Below are 26,766 nucleotides of genomic sequence, written 5' to 3'. Positions count from 1 at the left end.
TTTGGCTCACCCATTTGGGACCCCCGGCGGGACCCCCGGTGGGCCAGGCCCCTGCGCCGGCCGCAGGAGGAAGTTTGTGGACGGGGTGGGGTGGCCACGTGGGTGCCCACGGCTGCGTCACCCGCGGTTCTGCCACCGGTGCCACCGCCCGCAGCGACGCCGGCAGGTGAGCGGCCACTGGGAGCCACTGGGAAGGGCTGGGAGCAGCACCTGGGGCACCTGGAAGCGACTGGGAGCGCCTGGGAGTGAGTGGGAGCCGCTGGGAAGGGCTGGGAGCAGCACCTGGGGCACCTGGGAGTGACTGGGAGCTACTGGGAGCCGCTGGAAAGGGCTGGGAGCAGCACCTGGGGCACCTGGAAGCGACTGGGAGCGCCTGGGAGTGACTGGGAGCCGCTGGGAAGGGCTGGGAGCTGCACCTGGGGCACCTGGGAGTGACGGGGAGCAACTGGGAGTGAGTGGGAGCCGCTGGGAAGGGCTGGGAGCAGCACCTGGGGCACCTGGAAGCAACTGGGAGTGAGTGGGAGCCGCTGGGAAGGGCTGGGAGCAGCACCTGGGGCACCTGGAAGCAACTGGGAGTGACTGGGAGTGACTGGGAGCCGCTGGGAAGGGCTGGGAGCAGCACCTGGGGCACCTGGGAGTGACTGGGAGTGAGTGGGAGCCGCTGGGAAGGGCTGGGAGCAGCACCTGGGGCACCTGAGAGTGACTGGAAGCTACTGGGAGCTGCTGGAAAAGGGCTAGGAGCAGCACCTGGGGCACTGGGAGCTGCTGGGAGCTGCTGGGAAGGGCTGGAGCTGCACCTGGAGCTACTGGGAGCAGCACCTGAAGCAGCTGGGAGAGACTGGGAGGGACTAGGAGCAGCACCTGGAGCACCTGAGAGCAACTGGGAGCCACTGGGAATGACTGGGAAGGGCTGGGATCTGCGGCAAGAAGAGCCACAGGACAAACGGGGAGAACTGGGCAAGGAGCGGAGCTGTGCCCCAGGGAAACTGGGATGAACTGGGAAAGGCAGAGTGCTGCAGGGATATATACAGCAAGCAGATGCTGGGAAAACTGGGCAGAGCTGGGAGCTGCACCCGGGAGTGAACTGGGAGAACTGGGCAGAGCTGGGGCCTTGGCCTCAGGACCCCTGGGGCACCCTCCTGGCAGTGTGACTCCGAACTGGTTTTACTGGTTTTACTGGCTGTGGCACCTGGAGTGGGGTTGTGACACCCGGGGCTGCAACGGAGACACCCCCCGGCCCACCCGGGGCTGCCCCTGACCACCCATCACCCCCCATCTCCCCCCGACCCCTCTCTGTCCCCCCCCAGCCCCCTCTCTGCCCCCTCCCAACCCCAGTGCCCCCCCTGGAACCCCCGACCCATTTCTAGCCCCCCCATGTCCCCCTCTGCCCCCCCGGGCCCCGGCAGATGGAGAGTGGGTGCTGAGCGACGGGGTTTGGGTGCTGAGCGAGCGGCTGGGTGGGCGCTGGGTGGGGGCTGGGTGGGTTTCGGGAGCTGAGCGAGCGGCTGGGTGGGCGCTGGGTGGGGGCTGGGTGGGTTTCGGGAGCTGAGCGAGCGGCTGGGTGGGCACTGGGTGGGGGCTGGGTGGGTTTCGGGAGCTGAGCGAGCGGCTGGGTGGGCGCTGGGTGGGTTTCGGGTGCTGAGCGAGCGGCTGGGTGGGCGCTGGGTGGGTTATGGGTGCTGAGTGAGCGGCTGGGTGGGGGCTGGGTGGGTTATGGGTGCTGAGCGAGCGGCTGGGTGGGCGCTGGGTGGGTTTCAGGTGCTGAGCGAGCGGCTGGGTGGGCGCTGGGTGGGTTTTGGGTGCTGAGCGAGCGGCTGGGTGGGGGCTGGGTGCGTTATGGGTGCTGAGCGAGCGGCTGGGTGGGGGGCTGGGTGCGTTATGGGTGCTGAGCGAGCGGCTGGGTGGGCGCTGGGTGGGTTATGGGTGCTGAGCGAGCGGCTGGGTGGGCGCTGGGTGGGTTTCGGGTGCTGAGCGAGCGGCTGGGTGGGCGCTGGGTGGATTTCAGGTGCTGAGCGAGCGGCTGGGTGGGCGCTGGGTGGGTTATGGGTGCTGAGCGAGTGGCTGGGTGGGCGCTGGGTGGGTTTTGGGTGCTGAGCGAGCGGCTGGGTGGGCGCTGGGTGGGTTATGGGTGCTGAGCGAGCGGCTGGGTGGACACTGGGTGGGTTTCGGGCGCTGAGCGAGCGGCTGGGTGGGCGCTGCGCAAGCCCAGGTGCCCCCGCCGCGCTCTGAGGCGCCGTCTCCCCCGCAGGCGCCGGCCGGAGCCATGACGCGCCAGCTGAACCCGCGCCTGCTGCTGCTGCCCGTCCTGCCGTGGCTGGTGCTGCTGGTGCTGCGGGTGCAGCGCGGCGCCGAGGACCCCGCCACCACCGCCGCCACCGCCGCGCCCAGCCAAAGCACCGCCACGCCGCCACGCCAGCCCGGGGTGGGTTTCCAGTGGCGCGGAGCATCGGTCCCCCCCCGGCATCACCCCGGCGCCCACCCGGCACCCGCTGCAACCGCCCTACCCCCACCCCTACCGCTTCCTCCTCAACCAGCCCCACAAGTGCCGGGAGCGGGCGCCGTTCCTGGTGCTGCTGGTGGCGACGGAGCCGGCGGACATCGCCGGCCGACACGCCATCCGGCAAACGTGGGGCAACGAGAGCGCGGTGCCGGGGGTCTCCATCCTGCGGCTCTTCCTCCTCGGCATGCAGCCGGTGTTCAGCGCGGCGCTGCGGGCGACGCTGGAGGAGGAGAACCACCTGCACCGCGACCTCCTCCAGCAGGATTTTTGGGACACCTACCACAACCTGACGCTGAAGACGCTGATGGGGATGGAGTGGGTCACCAGGCACTGCCCCGGCGCCGCCTACGTCCTCAAGGCCGACCGCGACGTCTTCCTCAACCTGCCCTACCTGGTGCGCCGGTTCCTGCTGCCCCCCAAGAAGAATTTCATCACCGGTTACGTCTACCGCAACACGGGGCCGTTGCGCAGCAAAGCCTACAAGTGGTACGTGCCGCGCCAGGTCTACCCCGCCGCCACCTACCCGCCCTACTGCGGCGGGGCCGCCTACGTCCTCTCCGGCGATTTGGCTGCGAAAATTTACCGCGTCGCCCAAACGTTGCCGGTGATCAACATGGAAGACGCTTTCGTGGGCATCTGCCTGCGGGCGCTGGGGGTCGGCGTCACCGACAGCCCCTGGGGGGTCTTCAACATGTACCACGTCAAGTACGAGCGGTGCCGCTTCTCCCGCCTGGTGATGGTCCATCACTTCCAGCCGCAGGAGCTGCTCCGGGTCTGGCCGCACTTCACCGCGCCCAACGCCACGTGCCAGGACGAGCTGCGGCCGCGGCGCTGAGCCGGGGTTGCCCGCGCCCACCGGGACCCGCCGGGGACTTTTTGGTTGGGCTGTGGGTCCCGGTGCCGCCACCAAACCTCACCCCCATCCCCCCACACCGGTGCAGCCGAAGCTGCCAGACCAGCTGCTTCACTTTTTTTCTCATAATTATTAATTATTATTATTAATTGTTGATTTTGTGGTTGTTCTGAGCCTGCTGGGCTCGGCGCGCCGGCACCACACCGGCGGTAACGCCGCGTCCACCTTAACTTATAACCGATATTTATAATAAAGAATTTGGAGCCAGCCGGAGCGCGCCGACCGCATCGTCTCTCCCAGCGCCAGCACCGTGCCTCGGGGGCACCCGGTGGGCGACCCCCCCCCCCAAAACGGGCGGCCAGTGGCGTTGGGGGTGAGCAGCGAACCAGAAAACACCGGTGCGAGGCGATGCCAAACCACCGCAGCATGGTGGTGATGCCGGAGCCGGCGTCGCTCCGGCACTGCCCGGAGGAGCTCAACAGGCAGCTCTGGCGCTGGGTTTGGTGGAAAAAAAGGGGATTTTGGGTCCCTGCGTTGGTCTAAGGGGGGGGATGTGGCAGGTGCTGGGAGATTTGGGCGCGGGAGCCACCCGGTTCCATCACCCCGCGCCGGCAAACGCGGTGACGGTGATGGATCCCGAGCCGTGACCGGTGTTTTGGGTTGAGGGTGGAGCAGCGCGGCTCCGGCACCGGGAAGTCACCCGGATTCACCGGCACCGGGAAATCCCCGCCGGGATTCGGGGTTCAAGGTCACCCCCCCACCCTCTGCCAGGAACCGGGCGCGTCCGCCGCAGGGCTGGCAGCCGGCACGGCGCGGCGCCGGTGACGGTTTGGCCAAAGTCCCACCCGCCTGGTCTCCAACGCCCCGGGTTCGAGCCGTTAAAATCGGGGGAAACGGGGAATGTTCTGGGCTTGGGGTGGGGTTTTTTGGGCCGGGATATTTGGGGTTTGGGGCAGAATATTCGGATTTTAGGGCAATGTATTCCCAGATTTGAGGTGGGGTATCCCCATTTTTGGGGCAGGATATCCCACTTTTGGGGCAAAACATCCCCACTTTGGGGCGAAACATCCCCATTTTGGCGCATAACATCCCCACTTTTGGGGCCAAACCTCCCACTTTTGGGGAAAAACATCCCCACTTTGGAGTCAAACACCCCCATTTTGGGGACAACCCCCCTACTTTGGGGCCAAACGTCCCCACTTTGGGGCCAAACATCCCCCTTTTGGAGCCAAACGTCCCCACTTTGGGGCCAAACGTCCCACTTTTGGGGCCAAACGTCCCCACTTTGGGGCCAAACCTCCCACTTTTGGGGCCAAACACCCCCACTTTGGGGCCAAACACCCCCACTTTGGGGCCAAACACCCCCACTTTTGGAGCCAAACGTCCCCACTTTGGGGCCAAACACCCCCACTTTGGGGCCAAACGTCCCCACTTTTGGGGCCAAACGTCCCCACTTTAGGGCCAAACGTCCCACTTTTGGGGCCAAACGTCCCCACTTTGGGGCCAAACGTCCCCACTTTTGGAGCCAAACGTCCCCACTTTGGGGCCAAACACCCCCACTTTGGGGCCAAACGTCCCCACTTTGGGGCCAAACGTCCCACTTTGGGGACCAAACGTCCCACTTTTGGGGACCAAACGTCCCCACTTTGGGGCCAAACGTCCCCACTTTGGGGCCAAACGTCCCACTTTTGGGGCCAAACGTCCCCACTTTGGGGCAGGCTCTCGCAGGCCACGACAGCCCTGGCACGCGCCGTCAGACGCCGCGTTCGGAGACCAAGACATCAAGAGTTTTGTGTTTATTTGTCTACATTCAGCTGACTCCAGATGTCCTGCCTGAGGGATCCAGGCATACAAAACCCACTCTTTCCCACTGGTTTTTAAAATAAAATCTTCACTTATAAAACTGAAAACACTAAAGCATTAAAATACAGAAAAGCTCGTTTAACTCACTTCACAAAAGCATTAACGGAGGACATATCCCTTCTCTATTTAAAGCCACGCCGCGTTCGCGCCGCCACGTCGATTTTTAAATAGAAAAAGGATACGGAAATCGTATGAACTCCAAAAAAAACCAAAAAAACCAAAAACAAACCAAAAAAAAAAAAAAAAAAACCTCGGAAAAAAAAAAAATCCTATTTAGACAAAGTCGTAATGGCAACTAACAAACCATTAAATACAGAGATGCCCAAAATACAGCTAAGTATGGAATTACAGGTACTCAACCATTAGTGACCGGTATCACAAAGAGCACTGCAACATGGAAACGGGGGGGCCAGGGGGGTTGGTTGGTTTGGTTTTTTGTTTGTTTTCTTTTTTTTTTTTTGTTTTGTTTTGTTTTTTTTTTTAACGTGTTTACCGTGAGGCGATAAAACTGAATATTCCAAGGGTGGTGGAGCGCGGGGGGGTAAGAAAGCCCCGCGCCCGCGGGGAGGGGGAGGAGGGGCGGCTTTATCTGTACTGGTAATTCATGCTGTGGTCGTTTCTGCCGTAGCCGCCTTGGGACGCTTGGTAGGAGCTGGGGGGGCCGCTGTAATTTTGGCCTGAGCCGGGGGAGTTGTAGTTGGACTGGGAGGAATATCCACCTGCGGAGGGGGAGAAGGGGAAAGAAGCTCAGTGCCGACGGCGGCGTCAAAATTCAAATTAAAAAATTAATTATTCGAAGGTAGAACCGGAGCTTTCGCGCCGAGCCGGGACCCGCTGCCACTCGCAAATAAAAAATACTCTATCGGGACGTGTCGCATACTGACCTTGCTTACCTTGGTACGAGGACCCTCCGCCCCCAGAGCCTCCCCCATAGCCACCGTGCGAGCCGGTGTTGTAGGAGGCACCTCCCGAGTAGTTATTTCCTCCGCCTCCGCGGCCGCTGTTGCCACCGTAACCTGTGAAGGGAGAGTGTGGTGAGCGTGGTGAGCACGGTGAGCGTGGCAAGTACGGTGAGCGTGGCGAGCACGGTGAGCGTGGCAAGTACGGCGAGCGTGGCAAGTACGGCGAGCACGGTGAGCGTGGCAAGTACGGCGAGCGTGGCAAGTACGGCGAGCACGGTGAGTGTGGCAAGTACGGCGAGCACGGTGAGCGTGGCAAGTACGGCGAGCACGGTGAGCACGGTGAGCATGGGGAGCACGGTAGCTCTGCCGTCACCACACACGGCCAGAGGTGCCGGATCTGCAGGAGCGAGGGTCGCCCCAAGCAAGGCAGCTGCCAGGAGCCGAAGCCCCCCCACCCCCCACCCCCGCGGAGGGGCCGGCAGCGGGATCGGCAGCGGGATCGGCCGCGGTGAGCGCAGGATCGGTGCTGAGCAGCGCGCCCAGCCCCAGCGCAGAGAGCCAAGAGCCGACGGTGAAACAGCAACGCGGAGCGGGGGATCCCCCCGACGTCAGAGCAGGGCTCGGGGGCAGCCGGCGGGTTTCCCGGCCTCGGGGTGATCTCATCCAGCCCGATCAGCCAATGGATCGACTCATGGATCCGCTAAGGGATCGGCTAACGGATCGGGTAATAGATCGGCTAACGGATCGGGTAATAAATCAGTTAATCCATCAGGTAATGGATCGGGTAATAGATCGGCTAACGGATCGGGTAATAGATCGGCTAACGGATCGGGTAATAGATCAGCTAACGGATCGGGTAATAGATCGGCTAACGGATCGGGTAATAGATCGGCTAACGGGTCGGGTAATAGATCGGCTAACGGGTCGGGTAATAGATCGGCTAACGGGTCGGGTAATAGATCGGCTAACGGGTCGGGTAATAGATCGGCTAACGGATCGGGTAATAGATCGGCTAACGGATCGGGTAATAGATCGGCTAACGGATCGGGAAATAGATCGGCTAACGGATCAGGTAATCAATCCAGTAACAGATCAGGTAATAAATCAGTTAATCCATCAGGTAATGGGTCAGGTAATAGATCGGCTAATGGGTCAGGTAATAGATCGGCTAATGGGTCAGGTAATAGATCGGCTAATGGATCAGGTAATAGATCGGCTAATGGGTCAGGTAATAGATCGGCTAATGGATCAGGTCATAGATCGGCTAATGGATCAGGTCATAGATCGGCTAATGGATCAGGTCATAGATCGGCTAATGGATCAGGTCATAGATCGGCTAATGGATCAGGTCATAGATCGGCTAATGGATCAGGTCATAGATCGGCTAATGGATCAGGTCATAGATCGGCTAATGGATCAGGTCATAGATCGGGTAAAGGATTGGCTAACAAATCCAGTAATAGATCAGGTAACAGATCGGCTAATGGATTGGCTAATAAGTCAGGTAATAAATCAGCTAAGGGATGGGCTAGCGGATCAGTAACGGATCACCTAAACCCTTCCATGACGTCATGCCCTCCCGGTTCCCAGAACGGCGGGGTGCTTTGGGCGGGCAGGGACCCTACACCCCCTCCAAGCCCCCCTCCCCCCCCAGCGGGTCTCCCCGGCACCTTCCCTCCCCCTCCCGGGGCACGCACTGAATCTACTCACTGAATTTACTCTCGTAGTTGTAGTCGGAGCCGCCGCCACCGGGCGAGTTGTAGGAGTTGGAGTAGGAGGAGTAGTTGCCCTGGCCGTGGTTGTAGCCCTTCTGCTTGCCCTGCGGCGGGCCGTAGTTGCTGTACTGGTTTTGGTTGTAGGACTGCTGCTGCTGGCCCTGGTGGGACTGGTACCCCGAGCCGTAGGAGGGTTTCTGCTGCCCCCCATGCTGCTGCTTCTTCCCGCCGTGCTTCGGAGGGACGGGCGAGTTGTAGTTATCGCCGCCTTGGTAGTAGGAGCCGTAGCCGGAGGAGCCGCCGCCGCCGCCGCTGCCCGAGTTGGAGTGGCCGCCGTTGCTGTAGAACTGGCCTGGACAGAAAGAAGAGCGTCAGCGCCGGCAGCGCTCGGGGCGGCACGATAGGCCAGGACCAGCCTCGGGGCTCCGACGTTTTCACCCGCGTTACAGCAACTTAACGGCTGTTACTTCACCGCTCCTACAAAACCAACCCCGTTCCCGTACTGGGGGGAGCGATGCCGCCATCGCCGCGGCTTTACGCAATGAGCCGCTGGTGATGCGGTGAGCGATGTGCCGCTCCCCCCGAATGCGGCTGCTCCCCCCGAATGCGGCTGCTCCCCCCGAGGTTACCCAAACCCCCCGGCGCCTCACAACGCTCCCGGTTGCGACCACCAGAAGAACCCGGGTTGATTCTATTTACCGGCAGCGCCACGGCCAAGCTCTCGGAACGAGCGGAACGTCGGGGCGCTCCTCACGCCGGGCTCAGTGTCAGAAAAGTTGCTCTGGGGTCGGGCTCGCTGAGTGCAATCCCGATTTTTCGGGAATAAAAGCCGCTAGGATCGAACCGCAAACCGGCACCAGCTCGGGAAAGGCAGCTGCACCCCCAGGAGAGGGCAAGATGTGCCGGCGCCTCCTTAAACGGGAGGAAAATTTAGGGAAAAAGGAGGAAAAGAGTAAAATCCCGTGCCCTTCGCTTCCCAGGTCCATGCGGAACCACCGGGACGGCTCCGGGTGAAGTCAAATCCCAGCTTGGCCCCGAAATCCGGCGCGGGTGCAGTGAGGAGCCACAGCCCCCTCCAGCCCCTCGCCTTCAATTTTTCAACCGTTTCATCGCTTCTGGCCTCCTCCCCCTGCGCTAAAGCCAGACCTTCCGCCACATCGTTATTTCCCCCCCCCCGTCCTTTTCCGCAGATCCTGCTTCTGCGGCGCGGCAGCGATGCTCCGTAATAAACGTCTCTCCGGCCAACGGTGCCACGGGGGGAGCGAAAGATTTCTCTGCCAAGTGACGCCCTGCTCCGTCCATCCGACTAAAATCCCCGTCTTTGGTGGCGGGAAGGAGCGCGGGGACCCCCCCCCCGAGGCGGGCGGCACGGCCAGCACCGCCCAGGTCAGTGTTTCTGGGATTCCCGTCTCATACCAGCGCCTCGTATTTAACTAGGAACCCCAGCGCCCTTTGCCGGGGGCTTATCTGGGGCTTTGCCCAAATCAAAGCTGAGGATGGCAAAGAGCCAGTTGCCAGGGCGGTTACCCGGACGGGCAGGCGCAGAAGGACGGGCAGGTGCCTAAGGACAAGCAGACAATGAAGACGGGCAGGTGCCCAAGGACAGGCAGGCGCCTAAGGACGGGCAGGCGGCCAAGGACCTAAGGATGGGCAGGTGCCTAAGGACGGGCAGGTGCCTAAGGACGGGCAGGCGGCCAAGGACCTAAGGACGGGCAGGCACCTAAGGACACACAGATGGTTAAGGATGGGCAGAGCAGGCGCCCAAAGACAGGGCAGATACCTAAGGACCAAGGATGGGCAGGAGCCCAAGGACAAGCAGGAGCCCAAGGACCTAAGGACGGGCAAGCAATTAAGGATGGGCAGGCGCCCAAGGATGCACAGATGCTTAAGGACAGGCAGAGCGGGCGCCTAAGGATGAGCAGGTGATTAAGGATGAGCTGGTGCCCAAGGACAGGCAGGTGCCCAAGGAGCTAAGGATGAGCAGGCACCTAAGGATGAGCAGATGCCTAAGGGCTAAGGACAGGCAGGTGATTAAGGACAGGCAGATGCCCAAGGACGGGCAGGCGATTAAGGACGGGCAGGTGCCCAAGGACCTAAGGACAGGCAGGCACCTAAGGATGCGCAGATGCTTAGGGACGAGCAGAGCGGGCGCCTAAGGACTAAGGACGGGCAGGTGATTAAAGACAGGCAGGAGCCCAAGGACCTAAGGACAGGCAGGCGATTAAGGACGGGCAGGTGCCTAAGGACACGCAGATGGTTAAGGATGGGCAGAGCAGGCGCCCAGAGACAGGGCAGACGCCTAAGGACCAAGGATGGGCAGGTGCCCAAGGACACACAGATGCTTAAGGACGGGCAGAGCGGGCGCCTAAGGATGAGCAGGTGCCCAAGGACAGGCAGGTACCCAAGGAGCTAAGGACAGGCAGGCACCTAAGGATGCGCAGATGCTTAGGGACGGGCAGAGCAGGCGCCTAAGGACTAAGGACGGGCAGGCGATTAAGGACAGGCAGGCACCCAAGGATGCACAGATGCCTAAGGGCTAAGGACAGGCAAGCGATTAAGGACGGGCAGGTGCCCAAGGATGCACAGATGTTTAGGGACGGGCAGAGCGGGTGCCTAAGGACTAAGGACAGGCAGGTGATTAAGGACGGGCAGGAGCCCAAGGTCCTAAGGACAGGCAGGCGCCTAAGGACATGCAGATGGTTAAGGATGGGCAGAGCAGATGCCTAAGGACTAAGGATGGGCAGGCAATTAAGGATGAGCAGGCGATTAAGGACGGGCAGGCGCCCAAGGATGCACAGATGCTTAAGGACAGGCAGAGCGGGCGCTTAAGGATGGGCAGGTGATTAAGGATGAGCTGGTGCCTGAGGACAGGCAGGTGCCCAAGGAGCTAAGGACGAGCAGGCACCTAAGGATGAGCAGATGCCTAAGGGCTAAGGACAGGCAGGTGATTAAGGACAGGCAGATGCCCAAGGACGGGCAGGCAATTAAGGACAGGCAGGCACCCAAGGATGCACAGATGCTTAAGGACAGGCAGAGCGGGCGCCTAAGGACTAAGGACGGGCAGGCGATTAAGGACGGGCAGGAGCCCAAGGACCTAAGGACGGGCAGGTGCCTAAGGACACACAGATGGTTAAGGATGGGCAGAGCAGGCGCCCAGAGACAGGGCAGATGCCTAAGGACCAAGGATGGGCAGGTGATTAAGGACGGGCAGGCGCCCAAGGATGCACAGATGCCTAAGGGCTATGGATGGGCAAGCGATTAAGGACGGGCAGGAGCCCAAGGACACACAGATGGTTAAGGATGGGCAGAGCGGGTGCCTAAGGATGGACAGGCCATTAAGGACAGGCAGGAGCCCAAGGACCTAAGGACGGGCAGGCGCCCAAGGATGCACAGATGCCTAAGGACTAAGGACAGGCAAGCGATTAAGGACGGGCAGGTGCCCAAGGACACACAGATGCTTAAGGACAGGCAGAGCGGGCGCCTAAGGATGAGCAGGTGATTAAGGATGAGCTGGTGCCCGAGGACAGGCAGGTGCCCAAGGAGCTAAGGACGAGCAGGCACCTAAGGATGAGCAGATGCCTAAGGGCTAAGGACAGGCAGGTGATTAAGGACAGGCAGATGCCCAAGGACGGGCAGGCAATTAAGGACGGGCAGGTGCCCAAGGACCTAAGGACAGGCAGGCACCCAAGGATGCACAGATGCTTAGGGACGGGCAGAGCAGGCGCCTAAGGACTAAGGACGGGCAGGCAATTAAGGACGGGCAGGAGCCCAAGGACCTAAGGATGGGCAGGCACCTAAGGACACGCAGATGGTTAAGGATGGGCAGAGCGGGCGCCCAAAGACAGGGCAGATGCCTAAGGACCAAGGACGGGCAGGTGATTAAGGACGGGCAGGCGCCCAAGGATGCACAGATGCCTAAGGGCTATGGACGGGCAAGCGATTAAGGACGGGCAGGAGCCCAAGGACACACAGATGGTTAAGGATGGGCAGAGCAGGCGCCCAAAGACAGGGCAGATGCCTAAGGACCAAGGATGGGCAGGTGATCAAGGACAGACAGGCACCCAAGGACGCACAGATGCTTAGGGACAGGCAGAGCAGGCGCCTAAGGACAGGCAGGCAATTAAGGACAGGCAGGCGCCCAAGGATGCACAGATGCCTAAGGGCTAAGGACAGGCAGGTGATTAAGGACAGGCAGATGCCCAAGGACAGGCAGATGCCCAAGGACAGGCAGGGCGGGTGCCTAAGGACTAAGGACGGGCAGGTGCCCAAGGACACACAGATGCTTGAGGATGGGCAGAGCAGGTGCCTAAGGATGGGCAGCATCCCCACCTCCGTCAGGACAGGATGTCCTCCCTTGTATAAAACCTCATTTGTCTCCAGCAATACCTTTCTAAAATATAATCTGGCTGGCTTTATTATTAATTACCTGCTAAACAGCTTGGACTTTTTTTCCTTTAAACGCGCTTAGTAGCTCAAGAGTTTTGTGGGGTTTTTTTGTTTTGTTTTGTTTTTTTTTTTTTTAGTTTTGCCAATTTCATTACCGAGTTAACCCCAATGCTGTTGAGCCCCCCAAGTCCAACCCGCGGCACGGCGCAGCCCGGAACGGCGACAAAGAAAACGCACTTTTAAACCCAACCACCACCACCACCCCCCCCCCAAATCTCATGGCAAGAAGAAAGGGCCGAACGCTCGGAATCCGGAGCCTCGGGCCCAACTACGCCGTTACTCCCCGGAGTTGGAGTTCAGCGGGTGGTTTAAGCGCTCCGGGGGAGGCGACGAGGGTTTGGCGGCGCCGGCGCTTTGCCGTCAGCCCTCGAGGCTCAGCTCCAGCGAGCCCGTGGGTCACGTTCAGCAAGGACTCCAGGCGTTCCCAGCGGTTGTGTTTGACGCTAACCCCTAAAGCCTGGATTATTTATTGGATCAGGATCGGAAGCACGGTTACAATACCTCGGAGGGTACGCTAGCTACCAGCCACAACACGTCCCGGCCCTCCACGTTCATCCACCAGCGTGTTACAAAGGACGTAGGGTTAAATTTCGGCACACACGAGTCCACGTACAAGTCAAACATTCGGCATGCTTTAAAAAAAGAGGAGCTGGGCCGTACTAGATTCAGAGATGTTGAAAAGTCTTCCCAATATCGAGAGGCGTGTACCCAACAGCTGGGATTTATTAAAAGGCTCAAATTTTGTACAAAACCTGCTGTAAATTAAGACAAAGGTCGGTTTAAAACACTTCTTTAAAAATAAAGTAATGCTTTCCATAAAAAAAGCAAGGCTGGGCTTTGTGGGGTTTTTTTTTTGTTTGGTTTTTTTTGCCTTTATGCTGAACGGAGCCGGCTTGGAAATTTGTGCCAAGTTGCACAAAAAACGGTCCCGGGTAATCGGTTCCCCCCGTTGTGTACATCGATACGACCAAGTTCAAAGGCAAATCACAATAAAAACTGCCACTGTCTTAAGTTCTGCAGGCTAAGAGAGTTTCAGACAAGCTGCGGTGAAAAGCCACTGTTGAGGGGACACGGCACGGACACTTTGGGGGTTGGAGTTGGAGAAAATTGGAGTAAAAAGCTGTTTTGTTTTTTTTGTTTTTGTTTTTGTTTTGTGCAATACTTTTTAGATGCTCTAGGAAGACCCAAAATCATGATAGCCGTAGCAGTCTGTGAAAAAGTCACCTACAAAAGGGGGAGACAGAGCAGAGAAGAAAAATTAGAATTCTTTTGAAGATGGCAAAATGCGCCACATTTGCAAGTCGCGTTTTAGATTTCTCTGCTCCTGTCACCCCCCAAGGAAGGCGCCTTCTCAAGACCAATCGCTGGGTGTTTTCAGGAAAAGTCACAATCAAAAGCGTGGCCGATAGCTTCACGTGGCTTAAAGCAGAGAAATTTAAAAGAGTCACGGTTTTCGAGGAAACGTGAAGTCACCTGGATGCGCGCTTTTAACTTTTTAACGAGTACACGAACCGCCTTGCCTTAACTTCTCGTTCAAAAAAACCAAAAAAAAAAAAAAAAAAAAAAATACTACTAAGGAAATCGAAAAATTCAAGAGGATCCCGTAAAGGGGCTCCCAGGTACGCGCGGGGCGACCCAGTCGGAGTTTCACGCTCCCAGCAGATCGACGGGTTTCGCCACGGAAAGACGAGAGAAAAAGAACAAAAGCCAAAGGACTTACTGTAGCCCGCCGTCGCCGAATTGCCGCCGTAACCGTAGCTGCCGTACCCAGCGCCTAGAGGAGAAGAAAAATTATTTCAATAAAAAGGAAACCGAGGCCAAAGCCAGCTCACCAGGGCTTGGGGCGCTCGGCTGGGCGCCGGCAGCACCTCACCTGCATTCATGTAGCCGCCGTGGTTGCCGCCGAAGCCGCCCCTGCCTCTGCCGCGGCCTCGGATGTTGCCACCTCTGCCGCGGCCGCGCATGTTGGGCGGCGGGGGCACCTCGTTGTGCATGGGGCCGCCCATCCCGAAGCCGGGGTTGTGCTGCTGATGGGGGGGGGGAGGGGGAAAAGAGGGAGAGAGACGTGTCACCCGGCTCCCAACCGCGCCGCTGCAACCCCCCGGGGGGGGGAAGGCACCTTCGGGGCGCCGCGCGCCTCCAGAAGGGCCGTCTCCAGAAAACGGAGCGTGTTTTCTCCCAGACCGGTGGGGGGGTGGCTGCTCGCAAGCCCGGGAGGAGACCCTAGGTCCCCACCCCCACAATTCCCTCCTCCCCTCCCCCAAAAGGGATCCCACACCGGGAGCAGTGCCCGAACCGCCGCCGGACTTACTTTCACCGCAAACTTGGGGCCCCCCCTGGCCGGCACCGGCGCTCTCTTCTTCTTGTTTTGCTCGATGGCAACGGGAGCGTCCGGGAACAACTTCTCCAGTGCAGCCAGAGCCGCGTAGGCTTTTGCCACCTTTTTATTTGATCCGGCTCCTTGGAATTTCTGCCCGTCCACCTCCACCTTTGAACGGGATGGAATCAGGGCACGTGAGCGGGGAGGGCAGGGACAGAAGCCACCACTTGGAAAAATCAACATTTCTTTTGGGTCTCGTTTGGCTTTTCCCCTTCCTCTCTTTTGGGTCTCGTTTGGCTTTTCCCCTTCCTCTCTTTTGGGTCTCGTTTGGCTTTTCCCCTTCCTCTCTTTTGGGTCTCGTTTGGCTTTTCCCCTTCCTCTCTTTTGGGTCTCGTTTGGCTTTTCCCCTTGCTCTCTTTTGGGTCTCGTTTGGCTTTTCCCCTTGCTCTCTTTTGGGTCTCGTTTGGCTTTTCCCCTTGCTCTCTTTTGGGTCTCGTTTGGCTTTTCCCCTTCCTCTCTTTTGGGTCTCGTTTGGCTTTTCCCCTTCCTCTCTTTTGGGTCTCGTTTGGCTTTTCCCCTTCCTCTCTTTTGGGTCTCGTTTGGCTTTTCCCCTTGCTCTCTTTTGGGTCTCGTTTGGCTTTTCCCCTTGCTCTCTTTTGGGTCTCGTTTGGCTTTTCCCCTTGCTCTCTTTTGGGTCTCGTTTGGCTTTTCCCCTTGCTCTCTTTTGGGTCTCGTTTGGCTTTTCCCCTTCCTCTCTTTTGGGTCTCGTTTGGCTTTTCCCCTTCCTCTCTTTTGGGTCTCGTTTGGCTTTTCCCCTTCCTCTCTTTTGGGTCTCGTTTGGCTTTTCCCCTTCCTCTCTTTTGGGTCTCGTTTGGCTTTTCCCCTTCCTCTCTTTTGGGTCTCGTTTGGCTTTTCCCCTTCCTCTCTTTTGGGTCTCGTTTGGCTTTTCCCCTTTCTTTCTTCTTGGTTTCGTTTGGTTTTTCCTTTTTTTTTTTTTAATTATTTTTCATGCCCACAGACAATCCCATGGGTCGGAAGAGTTCAAGGTCAGGGCGGACGGGGCATTGAGCAGCCTGCTCCAGGGAAAACATCCCCCCCCCCCCAGCTAAACTTCCCCAAATCCCTTCCAACCCAAACCCATTCTGCCCTTTCATAATTTTTGGACTCTTCTTTTAGGCTTGGAAGTTTGAGATGCCCGTGCTGGGATGAAGGCACAGCAGGGGAGAAAGGACCAGAAGCCGCCTCACCTCCATCACAAAGCGCTTGTCGTGGCTGCCGCCCGTTTCCGAAATCAGTTCGTACTTCAGCCCGCGCCTTTTCTCGTTCAGCTCCATCACGGGGTTCTTGCCGTGCTTCGTCAGAATTGGTCCCTGCTGTTTCACGTTCTGGAAGTGGAGGAGGGGGCGATGAAACGCCAAGAAAGACCCTCCACAGCCCCCCAAGTGGCTTCCGAAACGTGTCACTTTGAAACCGCCTTGGCTCGGCACAAGCTCGCCCGGCGTCTTCGCGCTCCTAAATCCTTACCGTGACGGTAAGGGGAGCGCACGGCACATCGCCACGGCTCGAAGGCGCTTGCCATGGCGCCCTGAGACCCCCCAAGCCCGGCCCTGAGACCCCCCCCCCCCAGCCCGGTCCTATGACCCCCCAGCCCAGCCCTGCAACCCCACCCCTACACTGTGACCCCCCATCTCGGCCCTGCGAGACCCTGACCCAACCCGACTCTGCGAGACCATCCCAGCCCTATGACCCCCCAGCCCCGGCCCCTGCAAGACCCCCCCCCAGCCCAATGGCTCGGGGTGGCCTCTCTCCCCTCTCCCACCACGCTCACCTCCGGGGTCTGATCCGCAGGGGGGGATGCAGCAGTGGGCGTCGAGACGGTTTCTACTACAGGCGGAGGAGCGGTGACGACGACCGGTTTCTGTTCCGTCTCCTCCGCCGATTCGTCTCCTTTCCCAGACTCTTTGCCCTCCACCCCCGTGGGCAAACCCATGTCTTGCAAGACCTGGAGGAAGGAGAGTCGGTGAAGTGGGTGAAGAGCCCTCGTCTCGACGAGCCGCCGGCGCGTGCCCGCCCCGTTTTGAGGGTAAAACCTCCAGAATGTTCTCGTGAATCCTCTTGCTGACCCTGCTCCAGCGCCGGGCAGGGCGCAGAGGCCACGCAGTGCCCACGCCGCCTCGGCGCTCAACTCCCCCCCTCGCCTGCCCCGAAGGGCTGGTGACATTTTTCCGCGTTCGGTGGCGGTGACCAGCCCTCGGCACCCTCTGGTTGCCCTCTGGAGATGTCAGCGGTGGAACCGTTTTCCCCTCCAAGCGCCCCGCGGCAGCGAACCGACCCAGGCGGCTCTTACCTTCACTGCCACGTGCAATTTGGCCGTCTTTTTGGAAGGTCCCGACGCCTCAAACGTGCTGCCATCGATTTCCACAGACATCGTAAAGATAGGAGCGTGAACGGGGCCGGTCTGAGAGACCAGTTTGTACTGGAGCCCAGGTTTTAACTGGTTTAGTTTCATCAGCGCGTTCATGGCCTGGGGAGGTTCGAGTTTTTCCTCTGAATCGAGAGAAAGGAGGGAAAAAAAAAAAAAAAAAAAACAAACCAAAAAAAAAAAAAAAAAAAAAGAAACAAAAAAAAAAAAAAACCCCAAACAAAAGTTGGCGGATGTTTTCACCTCTCTCCAAGCAGCACAAGCCATTTCAGACAAGTTCTGATCTCGGTTTTTCCTCCTTGCGAGGATTTACGTCAAAATCCGAGGGCGTTCAGGTTTTGCTTTAAAACCCACAGCCCCCGTCATCCCCAGGCCCAACGCCCACCGGAGCAAATCCACAACCTGCCCCCATCCCCCCCCCCCCCCCCCCCCCCCCCCCCCACCTGCCAACAGCCCCCGGGCCGCCCTTTGTACCTACCTCTCGTTAACTCAATACCTTTTTTCTGAATCTTCTTTTTCTTTTTGCTGGGCGATTTCTCCTCTCCGTCTTCCTCCATCGGACGCTTCATGGGGGTGACGGCGTACGTCGTGCTGGGAGGGATCTGGACTGTAACGACGGTTAGAAAAACCACCTAAGCCTTCTGGTTTCCAGCAAAAGCCTTTCGCCGCGTGAGCTGGGTGTTTTGTTGGGTTTTTTTTGGTTGGTTGTTTTTTATTTTGTTTTTTTTTTTTTTTTCAGTGGGTTTTCTTCCCCAGCGAGTACCTACCCGTATAGTCAACAGGGTTTTCGTTCTTTGGTTTCTTGGGCATTTTGGAAGGTAGGGGATCCATCCCCAAGACTTTGTGGAGCTGGCCAAAAGCAGCGAGTCTCAGAGCGTGCTAGAAAGATGAAACGTGTGTTACTGGGAGGCGCAAGCGGCCGCGCCGATCTCCGTTCCCTGCACAGTTTCAGACAGGAACATTCTACCCACCCCTACACAGAAAAATCCTCATCGGTTTAAATAGGACTCTCTGAATTTTGCCAAGTTGGACCCAAAAAACACGGGTCACGGCAGGAGGTCACTATTTAAAACCTGATAACTTTGCTTCTGGTTGGCCAAGCTACAAAATTCCTTAGCGGTGCGGGACCCATTCGTATCGCTTTTACTGGACTGGGTATTAAAAAAGTTAACACCGACCTCCGTGAGGCGACTATTCTACCGTTAACCAATACGGGAGTTCAGAGGCAGTGGGACTGGTGAAGTTTTCGTAACATCTGTAGTCAAAACTATACCTGAGCACTCTGTGTGATATCTTCCCTTTGTTGTCTGTCTAGATGCCCAATAGCATCAGTGGCTTCTTTTTCACAAGGATCATAAATACCAGAACCATCTGAAGGCAGGAAACAAGGAAGATATGCAGAGAATTATCCTGGTGTTTCTAAAGAAACTAAACTAAGTATTCCCTTGGCATCAATCAACACTCATCTCTCGAAGAACACGGACCGACACGATCCATCCAACGTCCAACATTCTGAAACTGGCCTGGGCTAATTTACACGTACGAGGAGCGGCGAAGCTGGTCGCCACCGCTCAGGAAACCAATTTTACGCTCGGAGAAAACTGGCACCTCGCTCTACAGGGTTGGTTTTGGGTGGTTTTTTTTTTGGTTGTTGTTTTTGCTTTTTTTTTTTTTTTTTTTTCTTAAATCATGGGTCCGTAGCTCTGAACAGACGTGCCCTAAGGAACAGCGAGGTACTGTAGTACCCGTGTGTGCTGGGGGGGCTTTTCCGAGCTCCGAACCTTGAGCCCCGCGCGCGCCACCAGGGATTTCTCCAACGCTAAGGCCAGGTAACCGCGCCTCTGAGCTTCAACCCCGTCTCTCGTTTCGGCTTCGCTTTGAAATGTAAATGCAGAGAACCACCTAACCTGGCATAACGATTCCCGAGGCGAGGCATTCCAGAACCCTCCTCAGCGCCTCGCCGGCGCCCATGGGTCTGTTGGCCGTCCCGATGGATTTCTCGCACAGCAGCTCTAGAGGCTGAAAAAAGACGGTTTGGAAGTGAGAGACGCGCCTGCGGGGACGGCTGGAAGCTGCTGCAAATTCAACTCAAGGATTTACAACGTCGAGAACCGCAAAACCCATCGAGGCGTTTACATCCCAGCCAGCCGCTCGCGTGTCTTTTCGGGGCGGAAAATATTCCTCATGCCGCCCGTGTCTACCAGCTGACGGCAGGGGACGGAGCAGCGGCACCGAGAGCGGAAAAATGAAAGGAAAAAAAACCACACAAAAAAAAAAAAAAAAAAAAAAAAGGAAATTACCCATCCTCTCAGCGGCGCCCACGTAGGAACCCGAGTACACAGGTCTCGCAGCACTCGTATCACTATGACACACGACTTCAGCCCGTTCGCCCTGGCCTAGGGAAAGAAGCAGAAGCGGGGCGGGCGTTCAACACGGCACCCCCGGACTGCCGGCTCGCGGAGAAATTCGTTTTTTTTGCGGTGCTACTTTGTCAAGGGTAAGCGGTATGTCGCGTTACCATCTTACGGCTTTGCAATGGTCGCGTACCAAAGGCAACGTTACTCTTGACACAAAGCAGCAGCTCTGCGTCCACCCTTTAAAAAAAAAATAAAAAAGGTTCCTTCCGAACGTTTAATTCGCTTAAGTGCCTCTTTAGCGACTGTACCGCCGACAGACGCTAAGTTCAGCACATCTAGTTACCATCCGCCGTTAAAAGTATTTTAAATATATATATATAAAAAAAAAAAAAAAAAAAAAAATTAGTCAGCCCCTTAATACTTTTACGAATTTTCTACTTAAAGACAAATATAAGAACAAAATGCAAACCTGGAACCACTTGGCGTGTCGCAGTGACGCCAAGGCAGCAAGGCATTTCTGCCTGTCCAGAACGTCCGGGGAGTCGTTGACTGATAGCGTTTCTATTCGTGGATGGAATAAGAAGACAAGGCACAGTTTGACCAAGGGGGTTCTGTCAGGCGGCGAGGGGACGAGGCAGCTTCCTAACGGGCAGCTGAGGCTCCCAAAAGATCCTGATCTACATCCCGTACCCGGGAAGGCTGGGGTCTGCAGTGCGCTCGCCTAACGGCCTCGCTTCGGAAATTAAAACTGCAGAGGGGGCGGGGGACAAGGTCAATTAACGGGAGACGGAGCAATAATCTGCTCTGGAGGAGGAGCCGGGGCGTGGAACGGGATGGGAATCCTTTACGGCTCGCACAAGGCCGGTGATGGAGGAAGGGAGGTTTTGAAATCATTCCCCGCTCCGGCGTTCAGAGCGCAGCTTTAGCGGAGGAGTTTTGGGGGGGTTTGGGGGGTGGGGGGGAGCTTTGGGAGGATCGAGGGAACCCCCTCCGCCCGGAAGGGTTGCCTGCCTTGGCCCCAACCCGTGACAGAGAGCGTCCTGTTGGTCAAAGGTCCAGCGTCCCTAAAATTGACAAACTAGAAGGCTTGGTAGACGAGGTCAGATATCAAAACCATAGACAAGTCAAGAGAGCACAAAGATACCTTCCAGTCTGTGCTGCAGCAAAACTGAAGATATGGTTCGAGGCGGGGGGGAAAAAAATAGTAATATTCTTTGAAAAATATATACAAAAAAAAAGCTCCAAAGTTTCTGAAGACCAGGGTTTTAGATAAGGCTAGTGCACAGAGCCAGCGGCTGGAAGCCGCCGAGGCGACAGCGCCGTGCCTCCGACACGGGACCCGTCGCAATCCAAGCACCAAAACCACCAAACCGCCTGCCAATTTTTAATTCCCAAGGGAATTAACAGGAGAGCGGAGGGAGAAGCTAACTTTATCCAAAACTCTGCATCGCTTCCTGGCATTCGGAACTTTTTAAGCGGATAAAACAGACCCAGAGCACCTATCATTCTTGCTGCAACACAAACTGCCCGGCACATCCAATTTCATGTACATGCAAGTCATTTAACAAGAAGCCTTCGAGGTTTTTGTTTTATTTTTGGTGTGGTTTTTTGGGTTTGGTTTTTTTTTTTTTGAAAAAATGTATCCGGTTTATATTTTTACGTCACTGTGCAGGCCACTCGCATGGCTGGGTACAAAACGAGATTAATACAACGAGATGACGTATTAGTGAACTCAAGGCCCAAGTGGAAAAAAAAATAACAGTAATAAAAAAAAAAAAAAAAGATTAAAAAAACAAATTAAAAAAAGAGCAAAATACCATCTGAAAGGTGCTACTCAGTTTCGGAAGCTCAGGCCGAATAAACCGTAACCGTGATGTCATGAGGTTGGCCGTCGCCTTACTGAATTTTGAATTTACGCGAAAATAACGATCGCCGCTTCGGCTGAAACTGAAGAGCACGCTTTACCCGTGGAATGAGCCACGGAAACGTACGGGTTTCCAGCCGGCTGTCGGCCGGTTCCAGCCTTCCATACCTCCAGCTAACTGTTTTTCCATTTCTTCTCTGACTACGGGCGACGTCAAGTGGATGGTCAGCGTCAACGGCGGCTCTTTCGTGTTCTTAATGACAATAGCGGCATCGCCAACCGACTGGATTATTTCGTATTTGTCTTCGGTGATCGCCTGCAAGAGAACCGTGCCGTTTAGCAAAGGCCCGGCTCGCCCCCGGGCGATGGGGCACGTAGCCCAGCGACGCTCCGGCTACGAGAGAGAAATCCACGGAACACGGCAAATCCAAAGCAACACACCGACAGAAATTATTTTTCCAAAGAGACGGAAAAAGGGGTATCAAAACCAGTGGCATCGGTGTCTTTTTTTATTATTATTATTATTTTAAAATACACTTTAAAAACACCTGGGTTTTTTTTTTTTTAAAAAATCAATTCCGCTCGCTCCGTAACAAGCGCCAGCGAACCTGGGAAGGTTTTACGGGCGGGAGGTTTTTACTCACAGCAAGTTGTACTCCGAGATTGTCAGCTACTTTCTCCAGGAGATCCGTGGTGGGTTTATCTTTGCACAAAAGAACCAGCTCGAGATCCAAGTCCCCCTTCAGCAACAAGCCTTTGGCTACCAGCCCCACGCGCATCACCCCGCGCAGGGTCCTCGTCAACTGCTCCGTGGCCTTCTGATCCCTGCAAGCGGAGGGGCCACCGTCACCGCGGCTGCGAGGCCACCAAAGCCACCCGAGCCCCAAGCGGATCCGCAGGGGAGGGATCCCTAAGGATTACGTGCCACACGCCCCCCCTCCCCACCCCGCTGTAGGATTTGCTACACCTGCCCAGGAAAAGTCGCCATTCCCCTGAAATTCCCAATTTCCCCAAATTCCACAGCCAAGGAAAAGGACTTTTTTACACCTTTGGCGAGTGGGTTTTTACTCATCAAAGCGCAAAGGACCGCGACGCCTGACAGCGCCCTTCGTCTCCTGGCGTTCCTTACCCCCCTTCCTTGTTTTCCTCATCGGCCGCCGTCTCCATGGACTCTGTTTCTGGCTGTTCCCCACCGACTTTTTCCTGCTCGTCGATCCAGTCGGACACAGCCTTGAGGGCTCGCTCCGTGTGGGAGACCATGTTCTGAACGGCCTCCAGCTCCTCCTGCGTCGGGTAAACGGCCGAGTGCTTGGCCATCACGTGGCGGTCGTCGTTCACAAAAATACGCATGGGTCGCTGGAAAGGGAATTCGGGACAATTTTAGAGCGCACCGCGCAACGGCGACCGACCTCGCCAGCCCGCGACCACCCGCTCCTCACCATTTTGGCTTCTCAACGTCCGCCCAAGCCTTCCAAATGGGCTTATTTAGATTCTTCCACCAAAAAGACCGTACCAGTCCCGCGCTCCTCCGTGATCTGAAAGCAAAGGAAAGCCGGTGAGCGACGCTCCGTCCCCGCAGCCTGCCCGTGCCGAGCGCGCGCGGGACCGGCGACGAGAACTGGACGCAAGAACCATCATTAGAAGTAGGCAAAGTCGTTAGTGAAAGCCTCGTTTTCTGCTCCTGAGGACTCCGGGGATGATTCTTCAGAGCTGGGTTAAGCACCCAGGATAAGGGCTGCAGCCCCGCGTGTCCCGCAGCCGCGTGTCACCGCACCAGGCAAACCCTTCGAGCCGTTCCGCCGCGCCACCTCCCCGAGACGCGATGACCTGGGCCCATTTTCCCTCCTACTTCTCACTCGTGGCCGTAAATCTCTTATCTCAGCTCCTTCCTCCCCAAAGGCTTTGCCAGCAAAAGTGGGTTTTTCCAAAGCTCCTGGTTCTAAACCAAAGCGGATCGAAGGTAACGCACACGCTGGAGCAGCCGGCACCGGGAAAATATAATTCCATGAGGTGCAGAACCGAGGGGGCCAGGAGAACCCCGGCCCAGGGGGCCAGGAGAACCAGGCTGGCGTGGCGATGGTTTTCATTCACCCTCCTCAGCTCCTCGTAAAGATCTCTCCGCCACGTGCCGCTTCTCACCCCAAAATTCGGCCCCGGAGTAAACAAGCCCGCTTCTAATTAGGACCGAGACGAGCCCAGTAGCTGCCGCCGAGTCTCTTGACTTACTTTCTCGGGAGGCAAGAGCATCGACGTCCACCAAGAACCCGGCGAGGGGTTCAAAACGCCACCTCAACCCACCGGGATCGGCTTTTTCGGCACCGGTAACGCCGTTTCCCGCGCCGTTAGCGTCAGAACCTACAGTCACTTGCCCGAGGGGCGTTAATTTGACCAAAGTTATTTAATAAACCGCTCGCTCTCCCTCCAAGCGAAGCCGCGCAGGGGCAGCCGCGGTCCTGGTGTTTTGCGGCACCGCAGAGAATTGCCAAGCAGGAGGGAGGCAAAGGAAGAGCCTCGGCGCCTGACGATGATGAGGGTCACCACCACGGTACAACCGAGCGCACCTCCGCACCGCCTGGTAACTCCGGCTTTGGGGAACACGGCCAGCGAACGTCAACCGCGCCACGATTCCTCCAGAGCTCACGACCAAAGCCCCGTTTTCCCGGGAGTCCTTCCACGGCGGATGAGTTTCACCGGGAATGAGACCGGAGCGACGCTCGCTTTTGCTTTTTTCCCACCCCCCCCCCACCAGAACACGCCGCGAGCCGGCCCGTTCCCGGCCTCGCCGGTCATCGCTACCTCCGGCTCGCAAACCCGATGTTTTCACTTTTTACGCTTTACAGATGACACAAACTGCGAGTAAGCCCGGCCGGTTTGAATAGAAATTATCCAGGGTACTGGAATAATAATAAAAAAAGCTGATTAACTGCCCAAATACTCAGCACTTTGCCGAAGTAACGCCGTTACCCCTCTACGAGGCAAGGCGAAGGGCAGGAATCGGGACCCCGCTGGGACACGTTGCTTTACAGACAGAGCTGGGACGCGCGACCCGATGAATTTTCTAGGATAAAGTTGGGAAAACTCGTTCCCTCGAGCTGCCGGCGCTGCACAGGCTCCCGTGTCCTACGGACTTGGTATTCCGCGGCCCAGCAACGCCTCTCCGCTGCCCACCCTGCAAATATTTACGCACAGGATGATTTCGGTGGGGTTACAACTCAGGATTTAATCGCAATCAAACCCAGAGGTTAGCACCCGCCGAGCAGGGAGAATTACTCCCAAGTTACCTGCGAGAAGGCACGAGGCAGCTTCTCGTGCTTGCGGGTGCCAGGCTCCCGATCCGCTCCTGCTCGGGACCGGATCCCCAGGAACCTGTACGCGCTGTACGCGGTTATTTTTCTTAACCCTCCCTTAAAATTTCCTCCAAGCAAGTGTAAGAAGCAGTTGAAATCCACCCTAGCGAGGCAGTTGTCCCTACAGCAGCCTGCGCCACGGGAGCCCCAGCTCCTGCAATTCCTACGGACGGCGGCGAGCGCTCTTCTTGGGACCACTGGAATTTGTTTCCAGCGAGAACCCAGGAGCTGATGCTGCAGCATCACAGGATTCGCGCCTCTTGGGGGGGGGGGGGGGGGGGGGGAAAGAACCACAGGAGAAGTTAAAAAAAGCATGAACGCGCTCCACCGCACGCCGCTCAAAATCTGGGAAAAAGGAGAAACTTTTGAGATTCCACCACTGCCTGAAGCCTGGCCTGCTCCGCTCTTCCCCTTCCTACCGCTTCCACCACCCGCTTGGTTTCTCCCCAGAAACTTTCCGCTGGATTCCAGCCCTCCAAGGGTGGGAACAGCCTCCCCGAAACCCGCGTTTGGGGAGGGGGGTGCAGAGGAACGACAGAGGAACGCAAGAGGTCGGCGCTCCTGCCCTGGCTGCTGAAGGCACAGGGAGAAGCGCGCCCCGTTTTGGGGAAGCTTCTACGTTTTGAGTGAGAATCGGTGGGTTTTGGGGGGTGGGGGGTGGGGGGTGGGCGGGGGGGGTGTTTGTAGCCTGTCCTACCTGGATGGGAGGGTGGCAAAGCCGTACCGCCAGGGCAGCGGCCACCCCCCTCGCAGGGATGCTCCTGCGGGTCTGGGGGCACCGAGAGCATCTCGCCCCCCCCCACAAGGTGCCTGCCCCACCGAGGGGGCGGCGGGGGCGAGCCGGGGGTCTCGCCGAGCAGCAGCAGCGGGGCGGCAGGCTCTTATTTGTTATTTTTCCTCTTTTTCTGAAGCATCCATAAGCCGGCGGCCGATATAACGGGCTGGGGGGGGGGGGGGGGGGGGGGCGGGACGGCGGGATAAACCCTGCAGAGGGGAGTCGGGGGTCCCATCCCCACCAAAAAAGGGGGGGGGTGCCCCCCCTCCCTGCACGCCCCCCTCCCCCCACAGCCCGTGGGGCCACCATATGGGGAGAGGGGGGAGGCGCGACCCCCCAAGGGCCCAACCTCTCCCCGCACCCACGCGTGGGGGGTGGGGGTGGGGGGCGCCGCCGCCATTTTTAAGCTCGGCGAGAACAAAGCGGCGGGAAATGGGGAGGGGGGGGGGGGCGCACACAGCGCGACCCCCCTCCCCCCCCCCTCCGGCGAGCCGCGACCCCTTCCCCACACCCTGAGGAGCGGCTGGAGGGCGGGGGGGGCTGGAGGGGAGGGGGGGGGAGGGGGCGATGAGGCGCGGCCCCCCCCCTCTCCCACAAGGCCGAGCCCCCTCCCCAGCCCTCCCCTCACTCACCCCCGGCCCCAGGGCCGCCCGCCGCCATTTTGTCTCCACAGCACAATGGGCCGGCGGGGAGGGAGGGAAGGAGGGGAAGGGGGTTGGGTCGCCCCCACACAGACACGGACCCCCTCCCCCCCCCCCCAGGGCCTACCCACCCTCCTCCGCGGCCCGGCCACCCGGGCCCGCCCCCCCCCCGGGCCCGCCTCGCCCCCCCCCTCCCCAGCCGCCCTGGGGAGGGGGGGCCCCGGCGCGGTTCCTACCGGGAGGGCCTGGCGGCGGCGGGGTGAGGCGGCGGGGGCGGGGGGGGGGGGCGGGCCGGGGGGGGGGGGGGGGGGGCTGCCGGCGGTGGTCGCTGCGGCCCGGGCCCGCGGCCTGGCCGCCGTGCGCTGCGCGGTGCGGCGGGAGCCAGACTGCAGCGCGGGGGGCGGAGCCGCCGCCGGCGGGGGGCGCGGGGGGGGGGCGGGGGAAGGGGCGGGGCGAGTGGCCACGTGAGAGGGGGCGGTGGCCAATGGGGGAGGGAGGAGGGGGTGACGTGGAGGGAGGGGCGGCGCAGGCGCGGGAGGGAGGGGCGCCACCCTGCGGCGGGAGCGGGGAGCGGCGCGGGGAGGGAGGGGAGGGCGGGGCCGGGGGGGGGAGCAGGGATGGGGGGGGCGGGCTGAGGGGACCGGTGGCCTCAGGGGGCTGGTGGCCTGAGGGAGGGGACCAGCGGCCTGAGGGGACCAGTAGCCTAATGGAACTGATGGCCTGAGGGGAACCAGTGGCCTGAGGGGACCACAGTCCTCAGG

At 58.5% G+C, this 26,766-nt stretch overlaps 2 protein-coding genes across 9 annotated transcripts; one reads left to right on the top strand and one right to left on the bottom strand.

The window, feature by feature from the left end:
- The first annotated feature begins 2,263 nt into the window (after positions 1 to 2,263).
- On the top strand, positions 2,264 to 3,335 carry LOC121081803 (beta-1,3-galactosyltransferase 2-like). Its single transcript, XM_040581046.1, has 2 exons — positions 2,264 to 2,422; positions 2,535 to 3,335. Exons 1-2 carry the CDS (start codon positions 2,264 to 2,266, stop codon positions 3,333 to 3,335), a joined length of 960 nt encoding a protein of 319 aa, XP_040436980.1.
- A 1,799-nt stretch (positions 3,336 to 5,134) lies between these two features.
- On the bottom strand, positions 5,135 to 26,362 carry ILF3 (interleukin enhancer binding factor 3). Of its 8 annotated transcripts, none has more exons than XM_040581040.1 (20): positions 26,242 to 26,362; positions 22,682 to 22,777; positions 22,372 to 22,598; positions 21,887 to 22,067; positions 21,411 to 21,558; positions 19,848 to 19,939; positions 19,322 to 19,417; positions 18,929 to 19,040; positions 18,295 to 18,392; positions 17,789 to 17,900; positions 17,500 to 17,628; positions 16,947 to 17,146; positions 16,428 to 16,601; positions 15,847 to 15,984; positions 14,591 to 14,767; positions 14,153 to 14,306; positions 14,000 to 14,053; positions 7,829 to 8,185; positions 6,110 to 6,232; positions 5,135 to 5,935 (listed from the first exon to the last, which is right to left on the bottom strand). In XM_040581040.1, exons 2-20 carry the CDS (start codon positions 22,682 to 22,684, stop codon positions 5,802 to 5,804), a joined length of 2,709 nt encoding a protein of 902 aa, XP_040436974.1. In that variant the 5' UTR covers positions 22,685 to 22,777; positions 26,242 to 26,362; the 3' UTR covers positions 5,135 to 5,801. The 8 variants fall into 8 exon arrangements, with proteins under 8 accessions (XP_040436974.1, XP_040436972.1, XP_040436973.1 ...); XM_040581038.1 differs by having other exon boundaries at positions 6,101 to 6,232; positions 26,242 to 26,361; XM_040581039.1 differs by having other exon boundaries at positions 6,101 to 6,232; positions 14,153 to 14,303; positions 26,242 to 26,361.
- Positions 26,363 to 26,766: the final 404 nt, after the last annotated feature.

This window comes from Falco naumanni (assembly GCF_017639655.2).
Source record: "Falco naumanni isolate bFalNau1 chromosome 13 unlocalized genomic scaffold, bFalNau1.pat SUPER_13_unloc_2, whole genome shotgun sequence".
NCBI classification, from domain to species: Eukaryota; Metazoa; Chordata; class Aves; order Falconiformes; family Falconidae; genus Falco; species Falco naumanni.
This window is presented reverse-complemented; position numbering and strand designations above follow the sequence as displayed.

Coding starts and splice junctions, on each gene's coding strand:
- LOC121081803 (XM_040581046.1), top strand. CDS start 2,264: ATGACGCGCCAGCTGAACCCGCGCCTGCTGCTGCTGCCCGTCCTGCCG. Junction 2,423..2,534: donor CGCCGCCACGCCAGCCCGGG/GTGGGTTTCCAG, acceptor CTCCTCAACCAG/CCCCACAAGTGCCGGGAGCG.
- ILF3 (XM_040581038.1), bottom strand. Junction 19,940..21,410: donor GGAAAAACAGTTAGCTGGAG/GTATGGAAGGCT, acceptor ATCCACGAATAG/AAACGCTATCAGTCAACGAC. Junction 19,418..19,847: donor GACACGCCAAGTGGTTCCAG/GTTTGCATTTTG, acceptor TTCTTTCCCTAG/GCCAGGGCGAACGGGCTGAA.